The sequence below is a fragment of the Danio aesculapii genome, chromosome 11, assembly GCF_903798145.1.
Source record: "Danio aesculapii chromosome 11, fDanAes4.1, whole genome shotgun sequence".
Taxonomy (NCBI): domain Eukaryota; kingdom Metazoa; phylum Chordata; class Actinopteri; order Cypriniformes; family Danionidae; genus Danio; species Danio aesculapii.
The window spans coordinates 20,326,180-20,348,679 of record NC_079445.1 but is presented as its reverse complement, the minus strand read 5'-3'; the positions used below and the strand labels follow the sequence as shown (position 1 = coordinate 20,348,679).

The 22,500-nt window shown below is 36.3% G+C and overlaps 1 protein-coding gene across 1 annotated transcript in view; it reads right to left on the bottom strand.

Annotated features, from left to right (window-relative positions):
• The window catches only part of cadpsa (Ca2+-dependent activator protein for secretion a), a 267,285-nt gene that overhangs the window by 122,873 nt on the left and 121,912 nt on the right, over positions 1-22,500 (bottom strand). The window contains 4 exon segments of the mRNA XM_056467741.1: positions 4,433-4,502; positions 4,505-4,541; positions 4,543-4,569; positions 7,307-7,421. Of these exon segments, the coding sequence (XP_056323716.1) occupies positions 4,433-4,502; positions 4,505-4,541; positions 4,543-4,569; positions 7,307-7,421 (249 nt within the window).

The following is a 22,500-nucleotide window of genomic DNA, read 5'->3' as shown; positions in this document are numbered from 1 at the left end:
ACGAACGAACGAACGAACGAACGAACGAACGAACGAACGAACGAACGAACGAACGAACGAACGAACGAACGAACGAACGAATTAACTAACTAACTAACTAACTAACTAACTAACTAACTAACTAAAATTAATTAATTAATGGATGAATGGATGAATGGATGAATAAAGCCTCACAAACAAATATAATGCTGGATGTGTTGTTCATTATTTGAGTGTATTATTGGACACTGTTTCCTTTCACTAGGATTTTTATAACATGGAATAATTTCAGTTGGCGTTACAAACTATATGATCAAAACATTTAAAAGCATGCTTAAAAAAGCATGGAATGATCATTACAAAAAAAAATGCATATTGAATAATGTAAAATGAATATCTTGCGGATGTTTATTGAAAATGCATATTTGTTATATATAAAATAAAATTAATAAATGAATGAATGAGGGTATCACGGTGGCGCAGTGGGTAGCGAGATCGCCTCACAGCAAGAAGGTCGCTGGTTCGAGCCTCGGCTAGGTCAGTTGGCATTTTCATGAAAAGTTGGAATTTGCATTTTCTCCCCGTGTTCACGTGGGTTTCCTCCGGGTGCTCCGGTTTCCCCCACAGTCCAAAAACATGCACTATAGGTGAATTGAATAAGCTAAATTGGTTGTTGAGTGTGAATGCTAGAGTGTTTCCCAGTGTTGGGTTGTAGCTGGAAGGGCATCCGCTGCGTAAAACATGTGCTAGATAAGTTGGCGGTTCATTCCGCTGTGATCCTTGATTAATAAAGGGAATAAGTCAAAAAGTGAATGAATGAATGAATGGATGAAATTCAATAAAAAGCCAAATGATGTTAGTCACTTGAGTGATGATGAGACACTGTTGCCTTACACTAGGATTATTTTTTTATAGTGGAATAATTTCAATTGGCATTACAAATGTTAAACATACATTTTAAAGCATGCATAAAAATGTATGGTATGTATGCTTACAAAAAAGCCAATTGTATAATATAAAATGAATATCTCTCAAAAAATTGTGCTGGATGTAATGTATATGTTAAGGTAAATGCATATTTTCTGTATAAAATAAATAAAATAAATAAAATAAAATAAATAAAATAAAATAAAATAAAATAAAATAATAAAGTAAAATAAAATAAAATAAAATAATAAAATAAAATAAAATAAAATAAAATAAAATAAAATAAAATAAAATAAAATAAATAATAAAGTAAAATAAAGTAAAATAAAATAAAATAATAAATAAAACAAAACAAAATAAAATAAAATAATAAAGTAAAATAAAGTAAATAAAATAAAATAAAATAATAAAATAAAACAAATCAAAATAAAATAAAATAAAATAAAATAAAATAAAATAAAATAAAATAAAATAAAATAAAATAAAATAAAATAAAATAATCCATTCAGTTTCCTTTGGCTTAGTCCCTTATTTATCAGGGGTGACACAGTACAATGAACCACCAACTATTCCAGCATATAATTTACACAGCGGATGTCCTTCCAGCTGCAACCCTAGTACTGGGAAACACTTATACACTACGGCCAATTTAGTTTATTCAATTCACCTATATATATTTTATAACATTCTTTCGACTGCGGGAAAAACCGGAACGAACGAACGAACGAATAATTAAATAAATAAATAAATAAATAAATAAATAAATAAATAAATAAATATATATAAATATTGTTAGTCATTTGAGATGATAAGGAGACACTGTTGCCTTTCACTATAGGATTTTTAAACAGTAGAAGCATTTTCAATTGTTGTTATAAATTTATGCTAAAAATACATTTTAGATCATGCTTAAAAATGTATTTACACAAAAATATTCATATTTTATTAAATAAAATGAATATCAAACAAAAGACTTGCATGCTGTATGTTATGCACACATTAATGAAAATGCATATTTTCCTGTAATTAAAATAAAATAAAATAAAATTTTCTATAAAAAAATATCTAGATAGATGTGTTGTTCCATCATGATAGTGATAATGGGACACTGATTTTTTTAAATTATGTAATATTGCAGATGCGAAAACCTCTAAATGCCATCTGAAATCTCAAAATGAGCATTTCCTCAATCTCCAATGTTTATATTAAGTTATTTCACAATATAGGCATAGAAAATACTCTATTTGTCAACATAATTGTGAAATTACTGAACCTACTAACATGAGCCTGAGCAAAATGCTCATTTAAAAAGTAAAATTTTGATGGCATTTAAAGGTTCTTGCAACTCTTCATATGTTAAAATACAATTTAAAGCAAGATTAAAAACGCAAAGTATGAACATGATAACAATATTCATTATTGTATAAAATAAGAGAATATCTTACAACAAAATAGCATGCTGGATGTGTGTGCATGTTAAGAAAAATGCATATTTCCTGTATATAAATGTAAAAAATTAAATGATATAAAACAAAATAAAAAAAGGTTAACGTGATTAAATGTATATAATTCAAAGTTATAATTTAGTATTAGTGTTATAATTTAGTTATTTCTACACAAATTAGAATTAGAACAGCCTAATTTATGTGTGTCAGTGTACATGTGCTCACATTTGTGTCAGTTTGTAAGTGTGCGTGTGCATGTGTTTGTATTCCAAGAGGGTCAACACATCATTTTTAGAATGGTGTATTCAGTACATTAAACATTTCATTTTTCCTTTAGATAAAGTCAACTGATTTATTAAGCACTGATAATTCACATGCTTGCAGAGCTGTCATAATATTGTCATACTTTATAGTTACATTATAGTCATAATGAATAGTTATAGCTTCATAGTTACATTCAGCAGACTACAGTGGGATAGTGATAGACAATATGTAAACGTCTAAATAGAACGTCTAAATACGCAAACATCTAAATAGAATTATACAAAAGCTGTGTGATAATACTGTACATCTTTTGTGATGAACAAAGTATTATAATTTGCTAGGAACTATCGTATGTTGCTTAACAGGAGTAAAGACAAATATTTAAAATGAACAAAAAAATATCTTGAAAAAAGTTACATTTAAGAGAAATCCTCTGTGAAGTAATAGAGGATGACAGAATCGTCCTGCTGCAAGAAGTTTTAAAGCCAGCAAAAGAATAGAATTGATTTTTAGGTGTATGTTTACTGCCCTCTAACGGAAAAAAGCATACAATGCACTAAAGCAAAAAAAGAAGGAGGAAGAGAACTGGTGACTTATTTTGGAATTTATTCTTTTGACTAAATTATTATTATTATTATATTATATTATTATTATTATTATTATTATTATTATTATTATTATTATTATTGTTGTTGTTGTTGTTTGTTATTGTTGTTGTGCGCATATACAGTAAAGCACTGTTTTAAATAATTCATTTGTATTTAAAGTCTAGGATTAAATGCTTAATATTATTTATTCATTCATTTATTCATATTTTTTGGCTTAATCCCTTATTTATAAGAGGTCGCCACAGTGTTATGAACCGCCAACAGCATAAAGTATGTTTTACGCAGCAGATGCCCTTCCAATTGCAACCCAGTACTGGGAAACACCCATACACTCTCATATTTGTACACTATGGCCATTTTTGTTATACCTATTCACCTATAGTGCAGGTCTTTGGACTGTGGGGAAAACCAGAGCACCCGGAGGAAACCCACGCAAATACAGAGAGAACATGCACATTCCATACAGAAATGCCAACTGGCCCAGCCGGGACTCAAACCAGCATCCTTCTTGCTGTGAGGCAACAGTGCCGCCCTCTGGTAGAAATGATGTATATTATAATTTTATGTTAAGTAATGTTAGTAGTAATATAGTAACATAAGTAGTTATAATATTTATTTTATAAAAACAACATATAAGCAAGAGATTGTAGATATTATAAATTATGTTTTGGTTAACTAATAAAAAGTGCTTGGGTTGTTATTCAAAGTGCAAGGTTTTTTTATGTAAATTAAACAGCACAAGCACTTTTTTTTAATAAAAAAAAAACAATTCTCAGATTTTAATTACCTTTTAATGAAAGTGGCATGTCCAAAGTCCACAATGATTTGTACATGTTGTTCACAAAATTCAACAAAATAAATCTTTTTTACACAAATTAGTCTTTTTTTTTTGTTTTAAAAACTCTTTATATTTAACTAAAACAAAATCAAAATACCTATTTTGAAATAATATATTATTTGTATTAAAATATAAAATACAATCGTTATTTTTCATAACAGCTAAATTCCAAAAATGTGGTTAGAACATGTTTCTGTGTCAACTAGATGGAGCCAAAAGATCAGACCAGAGGTGTTGAGAGAAAGGGCATTTACTGAGTCTGTACTTTCTCATATTTACTCAGTGTGTGGGGTCAGCAGATTACTTTCAGCAAATCTTTACAGATAACTCATGCAAAAATAAAGAATGAAAAGTTTGCAGTTGTCACTCACCCACAGTGCTTCATGTTCTGCGGTTTGTCCATACGGACAGCTAGTTTGATCTTCAGGTCATCTGAACAACCTTGGCTACGGTCATCTTATGGAGCTCACACTGTTTGGGGACTGTTGGGTGTTGGATGCAATACAACCTGAAAGGTAATTAGATTGCAACAGTCACTGTATGACTCAAAGAAAGAAAAAAACATTCATTCAAACTTGATTTGAAGCTTTTTTTCCAAATCTAAAATAAAAATGTTAATAATTTTATAATGTTTTGGCATAAAAACAACAAAAGTTTTTCAGACATGTTTACATTTAGACAAAGCAATACACGTTTAATGTGTCAGTGTCAGGAAATGAATATTTGGTGGAATAACCTTGATTTTCAATTACAACAAATAAAAACATTTGCTATTGTGGGAAATATATGACCATCTAAATGATAACATTTGCATTTATCATTAGTAGTTTACAAAATTAAATTTGCACAATTCTTAAAGACAAAATCACACCAAGTATGTTGTTTTCTTTGTGGTTTTCAACCCAATTTGAGTTAAATATTTCAATGAAATGCTTAACCCAACAACTGGATTTGTCCATATTTGACAACCCAGCTTTTTATTCTTTTTCTTTTATGGAGTGGTATAAAGATATAGATCGAAAAATCATTCAAAATGGAAAATAATAGATCATACAATAATTATGATGATAACACAGAAAATGTATTGTTAGAAGAATGATTTTAATAGTTATTAGCTATTAACTATTAGTTAAAGTTATTAAAGCTATCCTGCTTTAAAGCTTCAGATGACTAAACTGCAGCTCATGCCTTTAATAAACACATCAATATTGTTTGGATGTGGATGTAATCTAGTTTTAGTTTCTTTTAGCTTCTTTAAAGATATCATTGTAGCAAAGAATATAACATATCAAGTTCAATACATAATAAGGGTTTTGCGGTGGCGCAGTAGGTAGCTTGATTGCCTCACAGCAAGAAGGTCGTTGGTTTGAGCCTTGGCTAGGTAAGTTGGCAATTCTGTGTGGAGTTCGCATGTTTTCCCGTGTTCGCAGTAGTTTCCTCTGGGTGCTCTGGTTTTCCCCACAAGTCCAAAGACATGTGGTATAGGTAAATTGGGTAAGCTAAAATTGACCATAGTGTATGTGTGTGAATGAGTGTGTATGGATGTTCCCAGTGATGGGTTGCATCTGCTGGAAGGGCATCCGCTGCGTAAAACATATGCTGGATAAGTTGGTGGTTCATTCCGCTGTGTGCAACCCCTGATTACTAAATAAATAAATAGTAGGAAACAAGCTTTTGAACAACATACTGTACAATTCCACCAGTGCTCTGAATCAGATCCCATTATTTTTGTATAACTTTGAAGTCATCCATCATTTGAATAAGATCCAACATCACCTTGTTTGTCTGTTTTATATCTGCACAGGCTTAGGAATAGAGAGACTCAGAGGAATGGAGAGACTCAATGCCTCATTGACTCAACACTGGATCAAATCCATTAGAAGAGCTACAGGCACACAGGGGGCTGCTCGTTTTCCAGAGCTTAGCTGAATCACTTTAAAGCCCATCACCGCCTGATGGCAGAACTGAGCTCAGATCTGTTTTAAAGAGAAATGTCAGTTGGTCTACAGTGATGGTTGGTGCCCTCTTTAAACTTGGTCAACTAGAAAAGGGTGACACATCACATTACAGTTTACACCTGACATTTACCACCATCTGTTTTGTCCACTTTTGACCACTAGTTTTTTAGTCTATTTAAAGAAAATCTTTGATGGAATTTTTGCAAGGGATCTTCCATGTTCCTTAAATGAATTATTCAATTCAATTCAATTCAATTCATCTTTATTTCTATAGCGCTTTTACAATGTAGATTGTGTCAAAGCAGCTTCACATAAAAGATCATAGTAAATTAAAGCAGTGTAGTTCACTTTTCCAAGTTAAAGTTCAGTTCAGTTTAACTCAGTTCAGTGTGGTTTAATAATCACTACTGAGGGTTCAAACACTGAAGAGCAATTCATCGATGCGCAGCTCCACCGATCCCGAACCATGCAAGCTAGTGGCAACAGCAGGCGAGGAAAATACTTCACCAATTGGCGAAGGTGAAGAAAAAAACCTTGAGAGAACCAGACTCAGTAAGCAACATCTGTTTTGGTGATTAAAATTGCGTCCCATTAAATAAAACCTGTTTTAAAACAAAATAATAAATAAAAACTTGTATTTCACTACAAATTCTATATATTTTTTGTATTTATATGCATTTAATAAATTTTTTCTAAATTACTTAAGTGAAAGATTGTATTAAACTAGCACAATTACTAAATAATCTGATGCCGTTGAAAGCAACATTACTAGCCCTCCTGTGAAATTGTAATAATTTCTGTGCTGGTTAACGGAGCAAGGAAAATTTTAAAGTATTTCCTGTAATTTTTTTCTACTGGAAAAAGACTTCATTTAGTTTCTCTGAAGAAAAAGTCGTTTTTATTTTTTACAACAATTATTAAGGTAAAAAATTGTAGCCACCTTAAGAAATGTTTTTCTGATTAGCTACAGAACAAGCCATTGCTGTCCAATGAGTTTGCCTTGTTCTCTACTACCTCTGAAAGTGGTCAATGTGGACATTAAGCTAAAAAATGTAAAAAAAAAAAAAAAAAAAAAAAAACACACCTGTATTTAGTTTTGTTCATTTGTGAACGTATTGATGATCATAAACAAGATAGTGTGTGTGGTGTGTGTGTTGTGTGGTGTGTGTGTGTGGTGTGCGTGTGCGTGTGTGTGTGTTGCGCGTGTGTGTGTGTGTGCGTGTGCGTGTGCGTGTGCGTGTGCGTGTGCGTGTGCGTGTGTGTGTGTGTGTGTGTGGTGTGTCTGACCCGTCCCAGCTCTTTATCCTCCAGTGCCAGCACTCCTGTACTCTCTGTAAAGAGTTTCACCTTCACTGCTGGAAGTGGATGAGTGGGTGGTGTGAAGTCTCCTTGAGTACCCCAACTAGACAAGAGAGAGAGAGAGAGAGAGAGAGAGAGAGAGATATTTAATTCAGGTCTAATTATAAAAAATAGATTAAAAAAATGCAATAGTTCATATATAAAAGGTGTACACAGATCAATTATTATTCATAATACAATAAGATTATAGAGACTAAGAAATAACATAAAAAAAAATAATCACATCTGCTAATCTAAGGTTTACAGTTCAAATTCAATTAGATCCACTTATTTGGTAAACAAAGTCTCTTATAAAAACATCGGCTAAAAGATAGAAAATATTAGTTTAAAATCTTAATTGTACTTAAACCCTATAAAGATTTGCATATTTTCTATAATATTACTAAAATTAAAATAAAAACTGAATATTTACATATTTACATGTGTTGATTTCTGTGGGCACAGATGTGGGCTGTGTGGGCCTGCTTATTATAATAACATTTAATAAAATGGTTGCCACGCAATGAAAATATTAAAGCCAGAAATGCATGGATCATTTGTTGAAGAAAAAAGTCAAACTATCCTTCAGCCAGACAAATATTCCTGACTGTGACAGTACCAGCAAAAGATTGTGAATAAGTGTAACATGAATTATCACTTTACACTTTTAAAATCAGTAATATAGACAGTTTTTGTTTGAATAACTATTACAAACAGCAATTAGAGGAGCAATGTGTTGAATCTGTTTCTACCACTTTTGACAGTCGATGAAGGAAAAAAAAAAACAGATCAAGTATGCTGATGGCTTATAAAACAAAATATAAAAGCAAATTTCCCATAATTCTTAGAGCTTGATGAGTTTGTACAATATATATATATATATATATATATATATATATATATATATATATATATATATATATATATATATATATATATATATATACAGTTGAAGTCAGAATTATTAGCCCCCCTTTGAATTTTTTTTTTTTTTTAAATATTTTCTAAACAGTTTTTCTAACAGTATGTCTGATAATATTTTGTCTTCTGGAGAAAGTCTTATTTGTTTTTTCGGCTTCAATAAGAGCAGTTATTAATTTTTTAAAAAACATTTTAAGGTCAAAATTATTAGCTAATTTTTTATCGACTGTCAACAGAACAAACAATCATTATACAATAACTTGCTTAAGTACCCTAACCTGCCTAGTTAACCTATGTCACTTTAAGCTGTATAGAAGTGTTTTGAAAAATATATAGTCAAATATTATGTACTGTCATCGTAGCAAAGATAAAATAATCAGTTATTAGAAATTAGTTATTACAACTATTATGGGGGCTAATAATTAACAGGGGGCTAATAACTCAGGAGGACTAATAATTCTGACTTCAACTGTATATATACATGTTGTAGATTTGCTGATTTGCAATTTTTTATGCAGCCAAAAATACTTTTTCTGCTTGTTCAAACTACTTATTCAATATGAGTTGAAACAACACAATTCTTAGAGTTTGTTTGTGTCAACTTAATGTTTTATGTTCATTTATTCATTCATTTTCTTTTCAGCTTAGTCCCTTTAATAATCTGGGGTTGCCACAGTGGAATGAACCGTCGACTTATCCAGCATATATTTTGTGCAGCGGATCCATATCTAGCCGCAACCCATTACTGGGAAACATAAATGCACACTCAATCACACACACACACTCATACACTCAACACGGGGAGAACATGCAAATTCCACAGAGAAATCCAACAGACCTAGCTGAGGCTCAAACCAGCGACCTTCTTGCTTTGAGGCGAACGTGCTACCCACTGCGCCACCGAGTCGCCTGTTTTATGTTCAAACTAACTAATCAATTAACTTTGGGACAACATGAAGGAACTGTGTTGAATCCTGCATTTTTTTTTTACAGTATGTGCTGATATGTAAAAATAATTTAATAGGGTGTATTATATTTCTGAATTATATTATTACTGGCCTGAATCTGCTGTGCCTTAATAGCGATCTTTATGTCATCATTATTTCTATAGCGCTTTTACAATGTAGATTGTGTCAAAGCAGCTCAACATAGAAGTTTTATTAAATTGAAACAGCTTCAGTCCAGTTTTCAGAGTGTATTTTTAGACTATAAAAATGACCTGTAACCTGGTTAACAATAAAGCTGCGGTCACACTTTAGAGTTTGAGCACACAAAATTCTGCAACAAGGGGAGGATAAAAACAAGATGATAGACATCGATAAAGCAAGCAATTGCTCCATATTTAATTGCTTCTATATTTATTTTTTCTGTACACTTTAAATAATTTAACAATGAAAAGTCAAGACAACCAGCATTTTTATGTTGCTTTTACTTATTTTACATTACATAAAGTTAAATAAAGCTTAACTTAATATTTTCGGCCTGTTTAATTGACGAAAGTTGAGATGACTAGAAACAACCCAGGCCCATCATTGATAAGTAGCACTTACAATAGCAATTAGTGATACAATAGCACTTTGCACTAATGCCAGAGTACCACAGTAATAAAGAAATTACTTTAGTAGTAAATGCAAAAATGCTCTATTTTATGGCTTCCAAACATAAATGCTTACCTTTCACTTCAACTAACATCTTTAATGATGGTATTTGACACATTTCTATTCTGACATCCAACACCACAATACGTTTAATGTGGGTTGTCTTGCCCACTTCATTCAAAGATATTACTTTCCTTCTGCCACCATAACACACATGCAACTTGAAGTAACATACCGTGACGTCTATTCCAAACTATTATACAAAAACACTGCAGTTCTAAGAAATCTTGATGACTCGCCATTCTATTTTTAGTGCAGAAAAGCTGAATTGATGGTCTTGTGGCTTAGTCAATACTGTATATGTAGTGTATTGACTGTGTCTCAAATTATGGGTTGCACTTCTGGTTTGACAAGCTTCTATATATATATTTTTTTTTAAAAACTGAATCAAGTGACTTCAGATAATAATTTAGCATATAAAATAAATTAATTTCTATAATGAAAAACTGGGTGAAAGCTACATTTTTTTTCTCATTTTTGCTGTAATGAAAATAACTTTATACTTGATTTTCAAACGTGACCAAAAAAATGATAAATCTGTGACAAAAAAGCTTTTTTTAACAATGTTAATTTTGACAACAAATTTTGATTTTGTTTTAGTCTTTTAACCAAAAATTCCATTTTAGTTTTAGTATATTTTAGTCTTCTAAATCAGTTTAGTTATAGTCTAGTTTTAGTTGACTAAATTCCATAAGATTAGTTGACTACAATATATTTCATTTGATTTAAGTGTAATTTATTTAAAATATTGTATACATTTAATTTTACAAAATATTCTAACTTAAATAAACTTAAATAAACTAATTCTAAAATATGGAGTGTGGCTTTTCCATTGAAGACAAAACAACTAGATAAGCATTTTTTATTTATATCATAAGTAATATGTAAAATTATGTGTCTGCAATTAATCCACATGTAAGAACAGTAGCCTTCTGAAAATGCAGGATTGTGCAATTATTTAGCAAACCCTTTATTTTAACGTGGTAAACTACGCGTCTTTCAAGCCATTAAATGTTTGAAAGGGCTTAAGATTAAGATAAAGAAGTCTTTTTGCAATGTCAGTCTATAGCAAGCTTTATGGTTGTAGTTGGTGTTACAAGACATGTTGCTCAGCTGTATAGCACTGATAAATAATAGAGTAAATGATGTAGTGTCCCGCGTCTAGTGTGGACATTCTGCAATCACACACCAAGATTTATTCTGATTGGATATATTGCAAAAAATGTCCCTCAATCACATTCTTGTCTTGTTTTTATTTTTTTTAATACACTGTAAAAAATTCCTGGTAAATTTACAGTGAAAAATAACAGCAAAATACCGTTTTAATGTAAAAGCTGGCAAGTTGCTGTTTTTTACAATGCATCATGGGAAAGACTTGCTCACTTGAGTTTGAGTGGGTTGAGCAACAACAGTAAGGGCACTGTAATTTAACAGTATTATACCATATTTTTTCTGAGGCACACAAGACGACATTTTGGATTATCCACATGTGGTACGTTTGCAGCTCCATATGTGACTTAACTACCTGTAAAGTACTGTTAGATTTTTAAAATCACATTTAAACTTTCAATCAACACAGAACTGCAACAATGATTTGACTGTGTGAATTTGAAAAGCAAGATATAGCTTAGCATAAGGACTCGGTAGTCCTCACATTACTCCTGTAGCCTGGATGGATATTTTACCTGAACTTTTAGAACAGTGCAAGATTGAACGTTATAATTTGTGGTTACCTGAACTGGTACAAGCCTGCAATTTATGACAGATTTGAACTGCGTGCCTCGTTTGCAACTCCATGGTACTTACAAGAAGGATAATTGGATAATTTGGATATTTTTCGACAAGGTAAGAAGCTCTATCTTTGATCGACTATCTTTAAATTACTTATTAAATTTAAATATTATGCCATAAACATCCTATCAACACATAACCTAAGCATCTGTTTATTTAATTGCAGGATCTGACCATGTGAATGTCTTGAGAGGAGAAAGGGGTAACGTTAGCCTAATTAGCACGCTAACGATAGCTGAAGGACTCATTTTCAGATCACCGCAGGTAAGAAATGTAAACTAGATTTTACAGAACTTTGAGTGAAGATTGTACAGACTAATTTTGTTTTCATGTGATTACATGTGTAACTTGTACATTCGGTCCATTTGATTACAGATACGCCTTTTATTTGCAACTCCGATGCTTCTAAAAATAACATTTAGGGATTGAGTGAGACTGTTGTCATTTTTAATGTTATTCCAGTTAGTTTATATAGAATATTGACTAGAGTTACGGTCAGATTTTATGCTTGGTAACGTTACCTAGGTTGCAGAGCTTTTAATCTTTATGTGAGTAAGGAGTAACCGAGCAAGGTACTGTGAACGTGCAGTACTAGATAACCTATCTTGTTATAACATTATGTATTCTTGTCAGAGTTGTGGGGAGGAACATGTGGTACTGTTGTGTCATATGTGAAACATATGAAAATACACACAAATGTTTCAAATATTGTTTTTTTCGTTGTGCTGCATTCCTACCTGTAAAAGGACGTTTAAAAAATATGCAGGTTTTAAAATCTACGTCTACAGGCACCATAAAGGATATAGGAAAGAAAACACATTGTGAGCTACACTTTAGCTTTCTTTACAATACCAATTTCTTTACAATTTATTTTTGACCAATAGATGTCTGCCACCACTGTGATCTTGAAAGATGGGTAACCTGCCTGTGACTCCTCGTTTGATCCTGCATGGTAAGTATTTTGTGATTAGGATAGGAAGAATCTGATTTGTGTCTCGCTATATACTTTGCTGGTTTGTATTTGAGGAAATAGATTCATTCAATTTTATTATTTTATTAAAGCAAAGTCTCATTTAATTTGAATTGTGTTGTATTTGTTTTGATCTGATACTTGAAAGAAATAAACTTGCTTTTTAGAAGTCTGGTTATCCTTTTAGTATTACTATCGACATACTATTGTCAATTTTTTAACACATGCTTAAGACATTTTGTCACTTTTCATTTTCTTTGAATCTCAGATTACCTGATTTCATGTAGTTGTTATTATAGTTTATTTAAATATTTATTTTAATTTTGAAAATGTTATTGCATTATTGAAAATTATTGCTAATTTTATCATGGCTCTTTCTACACCAAGCCTTTCAAAATAAATGATAAATCACAGAATTAATCTCCAGAATAATTCTTAAATAATACTTTAATCAATGATTTATTAAGGTCCAGATGTTACTCCAGGCCAGTGGATGAAACAATGGATTGATCAGCATGGAAGGCAGAGTAATCTGTGAGGGTGTGCAGCCACATTTTTTTATGGACTTGCTGCAGTGTTTTCTTGTACAACATCTTCAGTTTGCAGTACCAGGAGGAAACAGCATGCACACTGGAATTCCTTCAAAGGTAATATGTTTGCACTTACATATTTTTTTGTTTAATTAGCATGAGGACTTCATGGAATAGAATATTATGTCCAATTTGTCACATGTGTGTTTGTGTGTATATACTACAAGTGAAAAGTTTGGAATTAGCAATATATAGGTAATATATATATTTTTTGTATAATAAGCTTCTTGTGCTCACAAAGGCTGAACAATACTGTAATAAAAACAAAGACAAATACAGCAAAAACTGTAATATAGTGAAATGTCAGTTAAATATTATAAATTTGTCATAAACTAATTAAATCATTTACTGGTATTTTATTGAATGTAGTTTAAAATGTTATTATTTCTTGTGTTGTAAAGTTGAATTTTAATCATCATAATTAAAAATAGCCTTTAGTGTCACATAATTCTTTGATGCTTAATATACATCATGCTCAGAATAAACATTTATTGTTGTTGTCATCACTATGTGAAACAATACAATACACATTATTCATTTATTTTCTTTTCGGCTTAGTCTCTTTATTAATCCAGGGTTGCCACAGCGGAATGAACTGCCAATTTATCCAGCACGTTTTATGCAGCGGATGCCCTTCCAGCTGCAACCCATCTCTGGGAAACATCCATACAGTCATTCACACTCATACACTACGGACAATTTAGCCTACACAATTCACCTGTACCGCATGTCTTTAGACTTGTGGGGGACACCGGAGCACCCGGAGGAAACCCATGCGAACACAGGCAGAACATGCAAACTCCACACAGTAACGTCAACTGACCAGCCAAGGCTCGAACCAGCAACCTTCTTGCTGTGAGGCGACAGCACTACCTGCTGTGCCACCATGTCAATACACATTATACAATACTATTTAAAGTACCATTGAAAATTATTTACTTTTATTCATCAAAATATATTGTTCAAGCATGAAAGTAACTTAGGCGACGCAGTGGCTCAGTAGGTAGTTCTGTCGCTTCACAGCAAGAAGGTCGCAAGAAAGTTTCCTCCGGGTACTTCCCTTTCCCCACGAGTCCAACGACATGCGGTACAGGTGATGGGTAAGCTAAAATTGTCTGTAGTGTATGTGTGTGAATGAGAGTGCATGGGTGTTTTCCCAGTGATGGGTTGTAGCTGGAAGGGCATCCGCTGCGTAAGACATAAGCTGGATAAGTTGGCGGTTCATTCCGCTGTGGCGACCCCAGATTAATAAAGGGACTAAGCTGAAAAGAAAATGAATGAATGAAAGTAAATTCATTTATTATAATGCAAAAAAGATTACAATTTTAGTTTTACTTTTTTTTTAATCAAGAATCGTAAAAGAATGTATCAGTTTCCAAAATACGATGAAGCCTTTTTTCAGCACTTATAATTATAAGAATCAATATTAGTGGTTTTGTACCAATAATATAATAATTATTTCTGAAGGATTATGTGACACTAAAGACTAATGTAATGATGATGAAAATTCAGCTATACATCACAGGAATAAATTAAATGTGAAACTATGTTCATAAGAACAGATACAAATGTGAAAAATTTGAGTTATTTAAATTGTGTAGTAACATTTTATAATTAAACATTTTTACTTTATTTTTGATCAAATAAATGCACCCCTTTAGAGCAGAATAGCCTTTTTAAACATTGCCTCTCAAAAATCTGTCTTTCAAATTAATATTTTGAATAGAGTGTTTTTACAATTATATATTTGTGCATAAACATTGGATTAAGTCAGTACCAAAGCCAAAATTTGAGCTAAAAAACTTAGTACACGCCAGGAATATTTTGATGAAAAAAATAAATACAACTTTAATAATAAACAGGAAGAAACTATTACTCTAATAGATATAACTGTTAAATAAAACAGTTTTGTTTAAATGCACCAATATATATTGTCTATATTCACTGAGGATTTTATAAAAATAATTTTTTTTTAAGAGGGCGCTCATTTATCCTGTACTATATATGTAGTGTGTGTGTGGTGTGTGTGTGTGTGTGTGTGTGTGTGTGTGTGTGTGTGTGTGTGTGTGTGTGTGTGTGCGTGCGCGCAGGTGAAGCCTTCTTGAATTTTTTTATTTTTTCAATATTATACAAAATGATGTTTAACAGAGCAAAGAATTTTTCACAGAATTTCCGATAATGTTTTTTCTTCTAGAGAAAGTTTGTGTTGATTTTAGCTAGAATAAAGTAGATTTTAATTTTTTAAAAACATTTTAAGGTCAAAATTAATTAGCCCCCTTAAGCAATATATTTTTGCGATTGTCTACAGAACAAACCATCGTTAAACAATGACTTTAATTACCTAGTTAGGCCTTTATATGTCACTTTAAGCTGAACACTGGTATCTTAAGAAAATATCTAGGCAAATATTATGTGCTGTCATCACGGAAAAGATAAAGAAATCAGTTTTTAGTTTTTACAATTCGTTATTACAACTAGTATGTTCAGAAATGTTGAACAAATCTTCTCTCTGTTCAGCAGAAATCGGGGAAAAAATTAACATATATATAACTAGGAAAAAATTTCTTCAGCACATTTCTAAACATAATAGTTTTAATAACTCATTTCTAATAACTGATTTATTTTCTCTTTGTCATGATGACAAGCACATAATATTAGACTAGATATTCTTCAAGATACTTCTATACAGCTTAAAGTGGACATTTAAAGGCTCTTAACTAGGTTAATAAGGTTAACTAGGCAGGTTAGGGTAATTAGGCAAGTTATTGTCATGGATTGGTCAGGCTCTCACGACCCCCACTCACGAAGATCACCATCACCTGACTTCTAATGAGCACACAGCTGCATCACATTCACGAGCACCAGATAAAAACACAGCACTCCAGTCGCTCATTGTCCGGGCTCGTCTCGACGAAAGCGGACAACTGAGCGACCACTCAGCGTAGTCATCCTCAGCTAAAACAAACGATTTACTTACCTGTTCTCTTTGTATTCCTCCTAGTCTTCCTGGTCCTCCCGAATCGTCCTGTCTTCCAGTCCTTCCAAGTCTGTGTCATCCTCTGTCAGCTGTATCTGGTGTGTGCTGTCCATCCTCGTGTATTCCTGTTACCCAGCCACGGAGGAAAAGACCCCAACATCATTCCTGATCCTCCTGGCTATCCTTCATGTGCTCCTTGTTGTCATTTAATAAACACCCTAACGTTTCCTTACCTCTGTCTCCTGTCCGCTTCATAACAGAAGCCCGGACCCATAACGACGACAACATGAGCACCCCCCCGATCACCTTCAAGAGCTGGTGGACCAGTTGAAGCGGATTCTACAGCACCAGCTCCACTTTCCAACGCACCACCAGCACCGAGCACTTCCGCCTCCACATTTCTTCTTCGGCCCTTCCTTCCAGTCCCATGGCCCGACCAGCGCCCTACTCAGGCGGAGCGGGGGAGTGTCAATGGTTTTCTGTTACAATGTTCCCTCATATTCGAAATGCAACCTCTCTATATCCCACAGATAAGTCGAAGATCGCCTACATCGTATCTCTACTCTCTGGGACCTGCACTTAAATGGGCTGAGACGATCTGGAACCAAGCCGGGCCGGTCATGAATTCCATCACTACCTTCACGGAGTATTTCAAAGAGGTGTTTTGGACGTTCTGATGGGGAAGTAGCCGCTGGAGAGCAGCTGTATCATCTAAAGCAAGGTACTCTATCTACACAGGAATATGCTCTCCGGTTTCGCACTCTAGCAGCTGCAAGTGGATGGAATGAGAGATCGTTGTTGACCACGTACCGGCTCGGCTTGGAACCCACTTGTCCGAATCCAACTGGCCCATTAGATGATACAATGGTCTGGGAGAGATTCATCCAACATTCTCTCCGATGTTCCGATCGTCTCCGTTCCTATCAACAGGACACCATCCCCCCCTCGTCTGCACTCCTCCAAGTCGCCTGAGTCAACAGCCTCTCCAGAACCAGAACCCATGATAATAGAGTCTGGAAGACTGACATCAGCGGAACGACAGAGGAGGCTGACCCGGGGTCTGTGTCTATACTGCCGGTGTCAGTGGACACACCCGTATGGAGTGTCCCCTTCGTCCCATTCGGACTTCAGTGAGTGTATTCAGTACGAATATTGAACAATGTAACCACTTACTACCACCGTACAAATAACTACTGCCTCTATTTCTCTCCTTGTCACAGCCCTCATCGACTCCGGGTCAGCAGGGAACTTCATCTCCCAATCCCCTCTGTCGTCAACTCCACCTCCGTACTGAGGCGTCCTCGCATATATACCAGATACAACCGATAACCCAGTGCACTCGATTCTTCGACCCGTATCCATCTACAATGCGAAGACATCCTTCTTCAATGTGGGGTTGGTTACATCAAGAGAGATTCAATTTCTGGTTCTGGAGGGTGCAAATATGGACTCATTCTAGGGCGCCCGTGGCTGGTGAAGCACGATCCCATCATCTCTTGGGGCACAGGAGAGATAAAGACATGGGGATCTGGATGTACACCTGCCTGTTTTCACAAATCTCCCTCTTCAAGGTCGGAACCCCATTTCTTTGTTTGCAACATCGGTCGAGAGCCCTCCTGAGAAGCAGTCTATCCACATTCCTAAGGAGTACAGCTCCTTTCATGATGTCTCTGCCCCAAAGAGAGCTTCCCAGCTACCGCCGCATCGGCCATGGGACTGCGCGATCGACCTAGTTTCCAGATGCCCAGTTGCCAAGAGGTAGGATCTACCCGCTCTCGCTTCCAGAGAATCAGGCAATGGAGATACATAAGGGAGGCTCTGAGTCAGGGGTACATACGTCACTCAAAATCACCAGCCGCCTCAAGCTTCTTCTTTGTGGCCAAGAAGGACGGAGGGCTGCGTCCCATGCATCGACTACAGGGTCCTAAATAACGGTACAGTAAAATACCGATATCCCCTTCCTCTGGTACCAGCCGCTTTGGAACAGCTCCGAGAAGCTAAAGTCTTCACTAAATTGGACCTCCGCAGCGCGTATAATCTGATAAGAATACGTGAGGGGGACCATGGAAGACAGCATTCGTGACCCCTACTGGCCACTATGAATATGAGGTCATGCCTTACGGTCTGGTCAACGCCCCCTCCGTATTCCAAAACTTCATTCATGAAGTCCTCCGGGAGTTTCTTCACCACGGTGTAATAGTGTACATAGATGACATCCTCATTTACTCCCGGAGTGAGGCCGACCATCGCCAACACGTTGCGGAGGTCCTACACACATTGAGAGAACATCACCTCTACCCTCAAAGCGGAGAAATGCTCATTCACCAGAAGTCGATTCATTTTCTTGGGATACATCATTGACCAAACCGGTATACGTATGGATGGGGAAGAAATTGAGGCTGTTCTAATCCTGGTCAGAACCCACTTCCATTAAGGAGCTCCAGAGGTTTCTTGGGTTTGCTAACTTTTATAGACGGTTTATCAAGGACTACAGCAGGATTACATCACCTCTCACTAATCTCCTCAAGGGTAAACCCAAAGGACTGGAGTGGACCAAAGAAGCAGCCGCAGCCTTCCGCCTTCTTAAGAAGGAGTTCACAAGGGCCCCACTCCTGACTCATCCTGACCCAAATCTTCCTTTCGTGGTGGAAGTGGACGCATCCACCACCACCGGCGTCGGGGCAGTATTATCTCAACATCATGATACACCGCCCCGACTGCATCCCTGTGCCTATTTCTCTCGGAAGTTGAGCCCGGCGGAGCAGAATTACAGCATAGGAGACAGGGAGCTTCTAGCAATCAAGCTAGCCTTGGAGGAGTGGCGTCACTGGTTGGAGGGAGCCAAACATCCGTTCCAGGTGATCACAGATCACAAAAACCTCCAATACATCAAAGAGGCCCAAGAGACTATGTCCACGTCAAGCCAGATGGTCCCTTTTCTTCTCACGTTTTGATTTCTCCATTTCCTATCGTCCAGGACCCAAGAATCTAAGAGCAGACGCTCTCTCTCGTTTACACGAGCATCCGATCATGAAGAACTCCCAACGAAGATTCTTCCCGAACCACATCTCCATTTGTCCGATCACCTGGAACGCTCCTCCAGTCGTTGCCACTCCGGAAGCCCCCTGCTCCGCCGGGATGCCCTCCTCATCGGCAGTTCATACCACCTGAACTACGGGTAGATCTGATCCACTCCTTACATACCTCGCTAGGCACTGGACATCCAGGGATCAACAATACTCTCTCGCTAGTATCCCAACGATTCTGGTGGCCAAACATGGCAAGGGATGTGAGGCAATATGTTCAGGGCTGTAAGGACTGTGCCCAATCCAAGAGCCCACGTCATCTACCCGCTGGAAAGCTCCATCCCTTGCCGATTCCGAACCGTCCCTGGTCACACCTAGGAGTGGACTTTATCACTGACCTCCCTTCGTCAGAAGGTAATACCTGTATTCTAGTCATAGTAGATAGATTCTCAAAGTTTGTCAAACTAATCCCTCTGAAAGGTCTTCCCACAGCCTTTGAACTGCCGACAATCTCTTTAATCAAGTCTTCAGGTCATTTGGTATTCCAGGAAAGATATTGTGTCGGACAGAGGTCCACAGTTCATCTCACGTCTATGGAAAGCCTTCTTTCAAGCTCCTAGGTGTGGCCGTCAGCCTCTCTTCTGGATATCATCCCCACACCAAACGGGCAGACCGAGAGGAAGATTCAGGAGGTGGGACGGTTCCTGAGGACCTTCTGCAGTGGTCACCAGAACTCCTGGAGCCAGTATTTGGGCTGGGCAGAATATGCCCAAATTCACTGCGGCAACCCTCCACCGGACTCACGACCATTCCAGGTGCGTCCTGGGCTTCCAACCACCGCTCTTTCCCTGGGATGGCGAACCATCTGATGTCCCCGCAGTGGATCACTGGTTCCGGGATGAGAGAGAGAGTCTGGACGAGGCTCATCAACATCTGCAGAGGGCAGTCCGTCGAAGCAAGGTAACCGCCGATAGGAGAAGGTCTGAAGAACCCAGATACACAACCCGGACAAAAGGTGTGGCTATCCACCCGGACATACGCATGCGACTGCCCTCTCGCAAGTTAAGTCCCCGATTTGTTGGTCCCTTCACCATCGTGGAACAAGGTTAACCCCGTCACCTACAAACTACAATTACCCTCTCACTACCGTATTCACCCTACATTCCACGTATCACTCCTGAAACCTATCACGATCCTGTTCTTCCCTCCACAGAGCCTGACCACGAAGAGGAACCCCCTCCTCCACTGCTCCTAGAGAAGGAGCCGTCTACGCAGTGAAGGAGATCTTGCGTTCCCGACGTCGTGGTGGCCAGTTGGAGTACCTGGTGGACTGGGAAGGGTACGGCCCCGAAGAAAGGACATGGGTTCCCAGAGCTGATATTCTCGATCCTAGTCTCATGGTGGAGTTTCATGAGAGCCACCCTGAGTTCCCAGCGCCTAGAGGCAGAGGAGACCACCACGGCGTCGGAGGGTGTCGGCCCTCAGGAGCGGGCCCTGGGGAGGGGGGGTACTGTCATGGATTGGTCAGGCTCTCACGACCCCACTCACGAAGATCACCATCACCTGACTTCTAATGAGCACACAGCTGCATCACATTCACGAGCACCAGATAAAAGCACAGCACTCCAGTCGCTCATTGTCCGGGCTCGTCTCGACGAAGCGGACAACTGAGCGACCACTCAGCGTAGTCATCCTCAGCTAAAACAAACGATTTACTTACCTGTTCTCTTTGTATTCCTCCTAGTCTTCCTGGTCCTCCCGAATCGTCCTGTCTTCCAGTCCTTCCAAGTCTGTGTCATCCTCTGTCAGCTGTATCTGGTGTGTGCTGTCCATCCTCGTGTATTCCTGTTACCCAGCCACGGAGGAAAAAGACCCCAACATCATTCCTGATCCTCCTGGCTATCCTTCATGTGCTCCTTGTTGTCATTAATAAACACCCTAACGTTTCCTTACCTCTGTCTCCTGTCCGCTTCATAAACAGTTATTGTATAAAGTTAGTTGTTCTGTAGACTATTGAAAAATATTGCTCAAAGGGGCTAATAATTTTGACCTTAAAATGGTTTTTTAAAAAATGTATAACTACTTTTACTCTAGGCGAATAAAATAAGACTTTCTCCAGAAGAAAAAAATATTATCAGACATACTGTGAACATTTCCTTGCCCTGTTAAACAGATTTAAAAAAAGAAACAGATCTTGAACAGAAAAATGAACAGAAAATTATTTTAGTGCTGCAAAAATGCATGTGCTTTTCACTAAAATTTCTTTCAGAACAAAAAAATCACTCTTTTGCAGATAGTCTGTTTATTTTTGTAAATCATACAGTTTTAAAACCTTGCTCACAGAAAGTCTTTTATTCTTATTATTCAGTGCTGTGCTGGGATAAATCCAGAGAAGGGAACCTGCGAGGGGAAGGCTGCGAGGGGAAATGTGACATCAAAAAAAAAAAAAAAACTGGCAAGACAGTTCATGAGAAGACCATGACCGTAAACCCCAAGGTTTCAAATCTTTTAAAGAAACTAATGGACTTTTTTTGATGGGACTTTATTTAAAATGTAGCTAGCTGGCTAACCCCCCCCCCCCCCCCCCCCCCCCCCCCCCCCCCTACTTTTGCAATATTGTTATATAAACCAGAGGCCTTTTTTTTTTTTTTTTTTGCTGAAGCTCATTTTGTGGCTATATATTTTTTATTTTATATCCAAGACTAAATTGCAAAGCGGCTATTTACTATTTTTTTCTAAGACATTCGGTAAGTTGCTTTTTGTTGTACAATGCTGAATGTGATCTCAACATTTCTTGAGAACTTACAATTTTTGCCTGTTCTTTGGCTAAATATTTTCACAAACATAATGCATATTTTATCTTGTGTTGTTTGAAAATAAAATTGTGAAATATAACTTGGGTTTATTTCTCTTTTTGAATCCACAGGCAAATTAAAAGGTAGTCTATAATGGCATTTTAATTGGAAATATTATGGTTAAAATATGGCTTGTAATTTAACAGCTTTATGCTTCTAAATAACAGAAGTATGCTGTAGATAAAATGTAAAAAAGGTAGGGCACTGTATTTTTACATTACAATAACAGTGGTATGCTGTATCTAACAAAACAGTATTATGCTGTTAATTTAAAACAGCAGGGCACTGTGTTTTTACAGTTCCACAACAGTAGATTACTGTTGCTAACAAAAACAGTATTATGCTGTTAATTTAA